Source organism: Neophocaena asiaeorientalis, unplaced genomic scaffold, assembly GCF_003031525.2.
Source record: "Neophocaena asiaeorientalis asiaeorientalis breed wild unplaced genomic scaffold, Neophocaena_asiaeorientalis_V1.1 scaffold129, whole genome shotgun sequence".
NCBI classification, from domain to species: Eukaryota; Metazoa; Chordata; class Mammalia; order Artiodactyla; family Phocoenidae; genus Neophocaena; species Neophocaena asiaeorientalis.
The window spans coordinates 5,073,320-5,085,440 of NW_020172446.1; the positions used below are offsets into that span (position 1 = coordinate 5,073,320).

The window sequence follows — 12,121 nt, forward strand, 5'->3', positions numbered from 1 at the left end:
TGACAATTTGACAGGAATGAACTTAGTAATAGCAATAAATACAGACGGGACTACATAAACCAAGGAGGTCCTGATGCAAAACTCTTGCCGTATTAGATGTCATCCTGGCTTTTTCATCTGAAATGAATCAAGAAATTAATTATAAAGGTGATCATAACACTAAGAAAAAAAATCAAAACAAAATTCAGACTCTTGGAAAGTATGCCTCTGTTCTTTTTAGCCACTGCCCGCTTCAGGTATGCTGGAGCCAACAGTCTAAAGGAAGCTCCAAAGAGAAGGCGGTATTTAGGTTGAGGAATGTGGCTTCTGACCTGGTTGTGAAGGAGAATGCAGCAGTGGCTTCCCCCAGGGTGAGCTCTCTCAGACATTTACATTGTGTGGCAATTAAAGGCAGTTGCACAAGAATTAGCCTGAAATTGCTTAAAGAAAGAGTAGGCTCAAGACCAAAGGTGTGGTCAGTTCCAAGCAACCTTCCAACCTAGCCTCACCTGTCTTCCTCTAAAGGGGAGGCAGATTCTCCTCCACCCTCCATTCTCCTCTGAACCACTTCACCTTCTAGCACCTTCCATCTCAGGAGGAGTTTGCCCAGGATGGGCTTTATGATGCACACCACTGACTGCTACCCATCTGCTTATGGAAAATCGTTGACCCCAGCCCAGAGTACTTACAGAGCTGTTCTGCTTTGAAGATCTTTATCCTTTACGCAGAGCTAAAAGCAAACAGGACAAGGGCAATGAATTTGCCTGTTTTGCTAAGGCCCACGCATAAACATTTTGAATGCATCAGGGTGGCTCAAGGGACCGGAAACCCAAACGTCTGTTTATCGTCTATGTAGAAAAATACATACCAATACAGAGGTGGCTGGGAATACAGCCACCTCTGCACTGGTCGAGGTCTTATTTCTTTGACCACATTAATCACTTTTATTTAACCTAAGAAAATGTAATTCCACACTGGCCTTTCCTTAGAGGCTTTCTGCCACATTTGCCTGCCTTTGGCACTGGATTAACTGGTGGAGTCAAATGCATAGCATTAACCTATGCATGCAGGTCCTCTGCATCATGCTAACCAACAAGGTTAACCATCCAACAATTCAGACTCCAGCCCCCCACAGCCAGAGCATGTGGCTGTACTCAAGAGGTGAGCAGTAAGTGCCATCTTTTGCACACAGATCTCTGAATCCAGAGCAGATGCGCCTCTATGTTTATTTATTTATTGTACCAAAGGAACCATAGCAACAATAAAGAGAAATTTAAAAGGAAGAAAAATCAGCACCTACTTCTAACACCACAGCTATTTTCATTCAGGTCTTGTCCATATGCACTTCTATTCTTCTACTCTATTCTTCGTAAAGCTGTACTCATAATAGATGTACAATTTTATTCCCTTAAGCAACTTCCATTTTAGATCTCATGGGAGAGAGACCAGATCGTTCAAGTATGGTTCCTAATTCTATAGTCACTTATATAGCCAGTTCTCTGCTTTTGTTTAGATGACTTTTTAGCTTAGAATACTTAGATACCTTCATCATTCTTTTTCTTCTGGCAATCAGTCCAAATAACAAGGTCAGAAAGACCACAATACATGCAGCAATAATGGGTTCTATTGGTACAGATGAAGCTTTATCTGTTGGAAGTGCAAACACAGGAAATGAGAAAGTTAACATTTATATGCTTCTAATTTATGTACTTCTAGTATGTCCCAGCCACGGTGCCTTGCACTTAACATTTTTCCTCTTAATTAAATTCTCCAAACAATCCTGAAGAATTTTATTATCATTCTTTTTTATAGGCGAGGAACCAGGGGCTTTGAGTTTACTTGTCCAAAGTCACAGAACTAGTAACTAGCAGAGACAGGCTTTGAATCCATTCCTCTTTGGAAGGATAATTTATTGTAATATGAATAACTCCCCAAAGTCAGATCATTTTGTGCTTGATCCATAATTTTTGCCATGCAGAAAGCAGAAGCAAGCTGAAATCAGTGCTTTTTCCTGCCATTTGAAAAGCCCGAAAGATGTTGGGAGGTATCCTCGAAGGAGAAAGAGAGGCAGGAAGGTTTTAAGAGGAAGAAGAGAAAAGGTGAGGAAGCTGCTGGACCAAGGAGGGAGGAACAGTGGGACCCTTGTAGCTGTGCTGTGATTGTGCCCCAGGTAGGTGACAAGACATTATACAGGGTGATTGCATAGTGCCTGCCCCTAGGAAAGTAGAACTCTAAGCATCAGCCTTCCCAATCTTGGCAAAGATTCTCATCTTTCCCTAAAGGATATGGAAGAACAGAGAGTCTACTTCTAATCTGGGCTAGGAAGACACCAGCCACCTAGAAGTGAAAGCCCATTCCCTTGTTTTGTGAACACCAGGTAAGCTCAGAGCCATTTTGTACTATAGGTGCAGTCCCTGTGCTTGTAAGCTTTCCAAGAGCCTATGAAAATATTTGAGACTGGAAAAAAAATATTGGCTCCAAAATATGAAAATAAAGTGGCAAAGTTAATCAAAATGCATAAATGTTTAAGCATCTATAAAATGTAACTTTGTGTCGACTATCACCCAACTGTTAAATAATAATAATAACATTTAAAACTTAAGAACCAAATTAATAATTTATAGAAAAATTCAAAATGTATGCAAGTTTTAAATACCCTTTCAAATGTTTACAGCCAAAAAGTATACTTAATACTTCATGTTAATATATTAGATATGGGGTGAAACGTACAAAAGTAAGAGTGCTAAGGTCAACAAAGGTATTGAAATGACTCTGTCTAAGCTCCTGGATTCTGATGCCACCCTAGGAGGGAAAGGAGCTCCAATCATGGCTAAGATAAAATGTTTGGAATTTATAGGAAATAAAGAGTGTGCTATTTATTGTATAATTGAGTTTGTAGAGTGAATGAAATCAATAGATTTTTGCTAAATGACTACTGTGTGTTAGGTGCTGTTCTTAGCCCTGAAAAAATAGGACAGGCCTGGAAGGCTCCTGTGTCTGAGGAGCTCATATTCTAGTGGGAGAGACTGACATTAAAAAAAAAAAAACTACTGCAGATCGAGATAGTAAAGGACAAAGTGTTACGAGATAGTATATGAAGGGTGGAAGGAAGAGAGAAGGGGAAGAGAAGACTTTTGATTAGTCTAATTTCAAAGCCCAAGCCCTATATGCCTCAAGATTATGAAATGGGGTTTATCCCTCCATAATTGTATGACACACTATTTACCTTTTAACTGTTGTCTTCTCCATTATATGTCCGGTTCAGGATAATTTTAGGGAGTAGATTAAGCATCCTTTACTTTTGCTCTCTTTTGGCTGTTGCTAAAAATTATTCTCATGACGGTGTGGGTGACACCAACCCTCTGGAGAAGCTCTTCTCAATGGGATTTCTTTCTTTCTTTTTTTTTTTTTAAATATTTATTTATTTGGCTGCACTGGGTCTTAGTTGCGGCATGTGGGATATTTAGTTGCAGCATGTGGGATCTAGTTCCCCGACCAGGGTTTGAACCCGGGCCCCCTGCATTGGCAGCACAGAGTCTTAGGCACCGGACCACCAGGAAAGTCCCTGGGACTTCTTGTAAACCCTGACTCTGTAATAGCCAGCCCTGGGACACACCAAAGGGCATCTTACTGGGGACCCCATGAACTTATAGTGCCAAGGAAAGATGTCAAAATGAAGGAGAGGCAAAGGTGGTACAGTTGGGGGAAAAAATCAGAACTCAGTCAGAGATCAGAATATTTTTACCAAGCTGAATAAAATGAAGCCACACGTGACAGCTTTCACTCCATAAACAAACTGAAATAAACTGCCTGACCCACTGGCTCACTTTGGATTCCAAGTTTCTGTTGAAAGTGAGTTTGGAAAGTGTAACTGCATCTCTTCCCTTTACTCTCTTATTTATAACCAGATCTGGTATTTCCCCCCAACCCAACCCAGCCCATATTCATTACGGTAAAATAATCTCAACACGTGGCTAAAATCTTGTGCTCAAGAAAAGATCCGTGATGTCATTTCTCACTTTGCACAGCCTCATTTATAAACTACCCCACTGAGCGGTGAAGCTGGGAGAGCTCATGGCAAACCTGGCATTTAGCCTGAGCACCAGCATCGGAGTGCTTATGCTCCTAAGGCAGCCAATAGCCAGGCAAGTAATAACGCAGGAAGAAATGAGAAAAACCAGTTGGTTTGGAAGAGCTCAACCCCAAACAGGGTTCTGCCCATGAAAGTTAATTTGCCAAGCTGGCATCCTGCTTGCCACACAAGCTGTATGTTTAATGTGACATAGAGCAATTATGATTCCTTCTTAACCAAGAGTTTGTGGGTTTGGTGGGGTGTTTTTTTTTTGTTTTTTTTTTTGTGGTACGCGGACCTCTCACTGCCGTGGCCTCTCCCGTTGCAGAGCACAGGCTCCGGACGCGCAGGCTCAGCGGCCATGGCGCACGGGCCCAGCCGCTCCGCGGCATGTGGGATCCTCCCGGACCGGGGCACGAACCCGTGTCCCCTGCATCGGCAGGCGGACTCTCTGTGCCACCAGAGAAGCCCGTGGGTTTGGTTTTTAAAGCAAGTAGCCCCTGGGCATACTGTCACTGTTCTGCAGGAGAGATTACTGAACGCACCAGTAATCACAGTGATGGGCATTCAACTGGCAGCCCTTTCTACCCACCAGCCACTCTATTGGTACAGTAATAAGAAGCCCTATGGTCACATGTCCAACGCTTCTGGCTGGGGTTCAATTGGCTTCCTGAGGACTGGCAAGAAAGGCAATGAGTGGCACAGAGAGGCAAATGACAAAGCGAGTGATGTTCTAACAAGATGTGGGAGCCTCGGCTTGTTCGGCTGCTTCTAGCATCCTGGCCCCAGACCAGGAAATGTGTGCGTGAGCATTATCTGCATCTGCCCCTCCTCTTTCTATATGAGTGAGAAATAAGAGGAGGGAAGGACACGTGGAGCTTCTTTTGTTCCTTGTTATCGCAGAGATCATAAACCTGGGTAGAAGAAGCATGAAGCCAAGAGAAAGAAGCTGTTTCCCCCATTCTCCCTCGCTCACTTTTCTGATTAGCCTATAGGTTACAATTTCAGAGTTAGGAGTGATGTTATAGATCTATTTTCTTATCTAGTCAGTATATTTTTCCTCTATGTGTTTATGACTTCTCTTCCGTTTGTCACTAAGCTGTTAACTCAAAAGTCCAGTTCTGGATTTCCCTGGTGGCGCAGTGGTTAAGAATCCGCCTGCCCATGCAGGGAACATGGGTTCCAACCCTAGTCCGGGAAGATCCCACATGCCGAGGAGCAACTAAGCCCGTGCGCCACGACTCCCGAGCCTGCACTCTAGAGCCTGCAAGCCACAACTACTGAGTCTGCGTGCCACAACTACTGAAGCCTGCGCGCCTAGGGCCTGTGCTCCACAAGAGAAGCCACCGCAATGAGAAGCCCACGCACCGCAACGAAGAGTAGCCCCCGCTTGCCGCAACTAGAGAAAGCCCGTGCGCAGCAATGAAGACCCAACGCAGGCAAATAAAAAAAGAAAAGTCCAGTTCCTACAAACCTTGTTGCCTAGGAAAATTCATGGAAATACTCCTCCATAAAAGCCAACCAGAACTGTCTTCTACTACTTGATTCTAGAAAAGGACCTTTGCTCAAAAAGCAGTATCCTATATGGAATGGGAATAATTCCCCTAAAAGAAACAACTAGAATTCCTTGGATCGAGATAATTCTCCAAAGAAAATCCTAGCTACTAATCATAATTGTCATCATCATTAGTTGTCACAAAAAATATTTACTGAGCATCTCTCTGAGTTTTGTACTATGCTAGATATTACTTAAAAAAAGAGTTACCTTTGTGGATGGACCGCAAAAGTATTACGCTCTCTGTCGATTTGACAGAGAAAAACAAATACTGTATGTTATCACTTATATGTGGAAAAAAATAAATGAATGTATAAAACAAAACAGAAACAGACTCACAGATATAGAAAACAAACTAGTGGATACCAGTGAGGAGAGGGAAGGAGGGAGGGGCAAGATAGGGCTATAGGATTATGAGATACAAACTCTGTGTGTAAGCAACAAGGATATATTGTACAACACAGGGAAATATAGCCATTGTTTTGTAATAATGTGAAAGGGAGTATAATCTATAAAAATATTAAATCACTATGCTGTACACCTGAAACTAACATAATATGGTAAATCAACTATATTTCAGTAAATAAACAATAGAGTTACCTTTGACAATAAGGTGAAAGTCCTTGGTCTTCGTTTCTATAAGTGAATTTGCAATACAGCTGTAGGTTCCATTGTCAGATTTCTTGACTTTGGTGATTGACAGTTGAAGATACTCACTTGTCTGTTGGATTTGGTGATGGTTTTTCTCTAAATTCAAGAAGCCACTGTTTTTGTGCCACATCATTTGAGCCTGGGGGTTGGATTTCACATTGCAAACCAACTTCACATCACTGCCTTCCTCAGCTGTTTGGAAGTCGTTTCCACTTAGGAGAGGAGGAACTGCAAGACGCAAGCATTTAAGTTTAATTAGCAGATAAGCAGTAGTTTATTGCCAGTGTTCAAGATGTCCCCTCAGTCTATCTCATGTAGTTATTCATTTATTTGACAAAAATTTATTGAGTACCTACTGTATGGCAAGCACTGGGCTAGGAACCAGGGGTACAATGGTAAATAACATACGTCCAGCTTCAAACTTAATAGCACTTTTAATGTGGTGGGGAAGACAAACCATGAAACAAATGTATATAATAATGAATCTGTATTAAGTAGACAATTTGTAACACACGGAACAATAACCATACTTGTCCTGGCCAGAGATTTACCAATGCATATTTGCATTTCCTCAATGATCTTCTAGAAATAATGTCCTTCTGTCAGAAGGCACTCCAATCGTGGCAACTCTGGCATCCGTGGAAGGTGAGCATAACCTTGAGTCCCTCTCAGCCTTCTGTGTGAGCAACTTCTTATTCCCGTCATGATAAGGACATCTGTAGACCCATAGATTGTCAAACACATTTATCTTCACCAAATGATTCCAACCCTTAATACCACCAGGGCTTTCCAACATCTAGGGGGAGAAATGGCTGAACTGACTCTCCCCTCTTCTCCATGCTTCTTGCATTTTTTTGGCCAAGGTACAGAAGAGTAATAAAATGCATGAAAAGTGGGCAGTAGGAAAGAGATAGACGCAGAGAAGGAGGGAAAAAAGGAGCTTGTATAATCTGCACACTGAATAATTAGACCCTGAGTAGGCTGTGCTATTAATAGCTCTCTCAGAAAAATGACATTTTATTGCTCTTTGGAATGTGTTTGAATTCTGTATTCATGTCCAACAAGAATGTTATATGGTATTCAGATAGTTGTTCCTTTTTTTTTTTTTTTTTTTTTTTTTGGTGGTACGCGGGCCTCTCACTGTTGTGGCCTCTCCCGCTGCGGAGCACAGGCTCCGGACGCGCAGGCTCAGCAGCCATAGCTCACGGGCCCAGCCGCTCCGCGGCACGTGGGATCCTCCCGGACCGGGGCACGAACCCGCGTCCCCTGCATCGGCAGGCGGACTCCCAACCACTGCGCCACCAGGGAAGCCCTGTTCCTTTTTATTTAACTATTTAAAATTAATTTTTAAGCATATCGGCTCTACATGAGCATTCCCTTTTAAAAGTATTAGTACCTTGCAGATAAAGTTAAGGTCCTCCTTGACTCCATCCTGGTCATTTCCTGACTCCCCAGAGACACCCAGTGCTATGAGTTTGATGTAAATACTTGCAGATCTTTTTTTTTTAATAGTATTTTTAAAATACATATGATATTCCCACAGGAAATATATTGTATTGTTCTAGGAGGGTGAGAAGTGTTTACATAAAAGACTTCACTCTCTCGACAATTGCACACTTTGAGATATATTCATGTTGAACCACAGAATTCCAGCTCATTGCTTTTAGAGTGCTATAGTATAATATCTGACTTTTTAATTATTTTATTTTGATGGGCATCAGGTTATTTTCATTTAAAAATGCTAAACAGTGCTTCAGTAAACATCCTTGTAAAAAAAAGTATGGGCTCAGGACAGAACCCTGTGTAGTGACTATAATCTAAAGACTAAAAGCAAAAGCAAGGAGGAAAATGTGACCAGATGTTTAGCAAATATTTAAATAAAATCAAAGGAAAAGTCAAAAAACATTCTGGTATATGTCTCTTTATGCATATGTGCACGTATTTCTCTAAGGTTAACATCTCAAAGCAGAAACGCTGGGTCATAGGGTAGGTACACTTTAAATTTTGATAGATATTGCGAAAGAGGTGGTCTCAATTTATACTTTCAGCAACAACGTTATAAAAGAAGTTTCTGCACACCCTCCTCAAATAGTGTATTATCAAGTTTCCATTGAGTTCTTGGTCTGCCATTTATAACAATAATCCGTAATACTCAAGATTGTACATATCCTTGTCACTTTATAACCTTATCTTGATTTATTGATTGATGAGTTTGTGTCAATTATTGTCACTATGAATCACTGACCAATTGGTTTTTTTCTATAGATGTGCAACGATGATAATATTAAATGTGGAATCAGGCTGGGAAACTGAAAATCATTTTTTTAAGCCACTGAATCATGTTATCGGCATTTCTACTGCATCTCTCTTAAGAAGGTTACAGTGGGAAGAGCACTAGATTGGGAGCCTGGGGATTTGTTTTCTGTTCTCAGCTCCAGATGTGATAATTAGGGCCTTCATTCTGGGCCTCAGTTTCCTTGTCTGTCATTTTATAAGGATTACAAAAGCTCCAAGGTATGCTGATAGTCTTGGATTCTAACAAAGTTGCCAAGAGATAGCTTGTTAAAAATCACATTTTATCAATTCATAGGAAATAAAAAGCAAAGCTCCTTTGCCCAGAAACATGTAAATGATTTACTCTGGAAGCCCAAGCTGCAGGATGCCAGCAGATTCCAGTACTGGATTCCTTGCCATTTTTCCCACCCTTTTATCTCAGGAACAATGGCATCAATTTTTCACAGAAAAGTTTGCTGAGCTCATGGGATCAAATGGCTTTGACATTTTATTACTAGGTTCCAAGTCCAGAGCTCTTTCTACCAGACCACACCATATTATCACCCTTACTCACATCAGCGCTCACCACACTATCCACACCCCCCTCACGTAGAACCAGTCTTCCACCCAAACCACCTACGTGATCACCTCCGTAGACTCATTCGAAGGACGACTAACCTCAGATAGTTCCACCAATGGCTTACCAGTACCTGGAACCCAAATATCAAAGAGCTTCACCTTTGAGGGTTTAAGGTGATGTTAAAAGATTCCCAATGAATATCTTTCTAAGTAGAACACGAAAGCTAGAAAAACGTTTAAGAACGAAAAGATGGGTAATTTTAAATACACAAACATTTAAAATGTCAATATGGCAAAAAAAAGAACTATTTTAAAATGTCAAAAATAAATAGACGAAATACTTATCATTCAAAATGACAAAAGGCTAATTTCCTTAATGTACAAAGCGCTTATACAAATCAATAAGAAAAAGGCAAATAACCTAATAGAAAAATGGGTAAAGGACATGAGCAAGCATTTTGCAGGCAAGAACCGTGAAAAGCTAATGCATTTACGAAAAGGTGAACACCCTCATTCCTGATTTAGAAAATGAAAATAAAATTTCAAGTCAGGCTGACAGATTCTTAGAGCTTGAGGATACTCAGGCTCATGAGGGTGTGGGAAACAGGCACCCTCATGCAAGGTTGTGGGATCATAAATAGGGCAATTGGGCAGTATCAAGCAAATGTTAAAATACACATACTCTTTAGACCCAGATTTCATCTACCACTTAGTGTAGTACAGACAACACAGACTAACTAGCAGTTTCTTTCCCCTCACTCACAAATGACATTCAGCACCACTGAGATGGACGTCGACTGATTCCTCCTCAGCTTGCAGGTAAAGGTGATGCCGTTGTCATTTTCACTGATGGAAGTGACACAGACAGAGCTTGAGTTGATTTTGTTTCCAGATTTCAAATCCACTCTCCCATCTTCGCGGTACCAGAGAAGTTCTTCTTCTCTGGTATGGTTTTGAACAGCACAGTTCAGAGATTCTTCGAGGCCAGGCACAGTGTCCAGAATATAGTTTTCAGTTTTACCATTCACAGTTAAAACAGAACCTGGGAGTGCAGGAAGAAACTATTAAGATAGAGTGAACAATCGAAATGACCATAATTAGAGAATTGGTTAAATATGTTACATCGGTACAATGAAATGCTCTGCAGTGATTAAAAATAGTCATATTGAGCTATGCGATTTTACAAGGAAAAGATCGAAAAAGGATTATTAATTTAAAAGAGGAAAAGGTTAAAAAATGATGGTTACCAAATTTTGCTGCACATTGGAATCATCTGGGGATCTTCAAAAACGTACTGATGCCTGGCTCCCACCCCCAGACGTTCTGACTAATTAATATTAGTGTAACCTGGGCACTGGGGTTTTAAAAAAGCTCCCAGGTGATTCTAGTATGCAGAGAAGTTTGAGAACCACTGGGTTAGAAAACAATATGTATGGAATTACCCCATTTATACACACACACACACATGCACACACATATACACATATATATATATGTATACATATATATATATATGGACAAGTCTTGGGAAAATCCTATCTATATATTGACTAGGATGGATAAAAATAGAGAAAACAGTGGAGAAATAGTTACCAGATCTAAATTGTTTATTTCAAGTGCTTGGAAATAGCATAGTAAGGGGATGGGAGTGGGGAAATACAAAGGAGAAAGAAAGAGCAAAATGGAAAAATATTTAAGACATAATATTAGGTGAATAGGCAGAATGTAAAGTACATCTCTAACAATTCCTATAAATATATCAAAATTGAATATGCATATGGGCAAAAGCTACTTTGAAAACATTTTTGATTAGATGATGGGATTACAGACAAATTTGGTTTTGTATATCTGATGTTTCACTATTATACTGACAGTGTAGTAAAATAAGATGTTTAAACATCTGTGGTTTGTGTGGTAAAGCTGTTGTTGTGGGGTGGATGATCAGGATATATAGCAGTTAATTTTTACCTCTGATTTTTAGAAATCCATTGTAACATACCTAAATTTCAGTTTGTACTTTCCTCATTTAGAAGCAAGTAACAAAGCTAAAAAATGACTTTAGCTGCCACAAACTTCCCCCTGTGTATCATTTGTTAATATATTCTGTAAATGCGTTAACTTTTCCTTTAAAAAGCATGAACTACTGGTGATTGCTGCCTAGCATTTTTTTAAAACCTGGAAGAATATACATCAAAACGTTGAGTGGTTATCTCTTGATGATGGGATTTGGGGAGATTTTTACTTTTCTTTATTCTTTTATATATTTCCTAACTTATATTACAGTGACTGCTTATCACTTTTTGAATCAAGAAGGAAAAAGGTATTTCCAGGTTGGGGTGGGGAGCAAACATAGAAAAGATTTTCGTGTATGTTGTATGCTCAGATAAAGAGCAGAGGTTTATTTTAGGTATGATTAGTAATGAAATGCATTAAAATGTAGGAAAATTCTGGCTGTGGCTCTGGAGAGAATAAAATACTTCAACCCTGTCTTATAATATCAGAACCATAAAAATATTTTTCCACTTAATTTTTCACTATTTTATCTGACTTCTGTACTCTGAGCCATACCAACTGTGTAATCATTCCAGTTTGGATTCTGTATTTTCCCAAAGCCCCCAATCATTTTATAATCTGAAATTTTCTTTATTTGAAAAGAAGCCCAAAAGTATTAACTTACTTGTCATCTCATGTGGCAGAGATAAAATCACTAAGAGAAGAAATCTGTACATTTGCATTAGGCTGCTGGTCTTCCATGCCATGTTTAATGAATTTAAGTCTGATCTGCTGGGGGAAAAAGAGTGCATTTGGTTCTGCACTTTGGTCTACACTGAGCTTATGAACCTCCTCTTGTCTATTATATATTTAAAATAAAGTCCCAGATGAGTCATCCCAGTTATAATGGTACTATTTCTAGTTTTTAATTAAACAATCTTGTTCTGACTACTAGGTTCAAAGTACTTCTAGTATTAGGTTTGGTTTTTTTTTTTTTTTTTTTTTTTTTTGCGATACGC

The 12,121-nt window shown here is 39.9% G+C and overlaps 1 protein-coding gene across 1 annotated transcript; it reads right to left on the reverse strand.

The window, feature by feature from the left end:
* On the reverse strand, nucleotides 1–11,915 carry TMIGD1 (transmembrane and immunoglobulin domain containing 1). Its single transcript, XM_024734570.1, has 6 exons — nucleotides 11,788–11,915; nucleotides 9,874–10,152; nucleotides 6,207–6,485; nucleotides 1,523–1,626; nucleotides 669–709; nucleotides 1–117 (listed from the first exon to the last, which is right to left on the reverse strand). Exons 1-6 carry the CDS (start codon nucleotides 11,912–11,914, stop codon nucleotides 114–116), a joined length of 834 nt encoding a protein of 277 aa, XP_024590338.1. The 5' UTR covers nucleotide 11,915; the 3' UTR covers nucleotides 1–113.
* Nucleotides 11,916–12,121: the final 206 nt, after the last annotated feature.

Coding starts and splice junctions, on each gene's coding strand:
- TMIGD1 (XM_024734570.1), bottom strand. CDS start 11,914: ATGCACTCTTTTTCCCCCAGCAGATCAGACTTAAATTCATTAAACATG. Junction 6,486..9,873: donor AGTGGTGCTGAATGTCATTT/GTGAGTGAGGGG, acceptor TGCGTCTTGCAG/TTCCTCCTCTCCTAAGTGGA. Junction 710..1,522: donor GAAGAAAAAGAATGATGAAG/GTATCTAAGTAT, acceptor GTTTGCTTTTAG/CTCTGCGTAAAGGATAAAGA.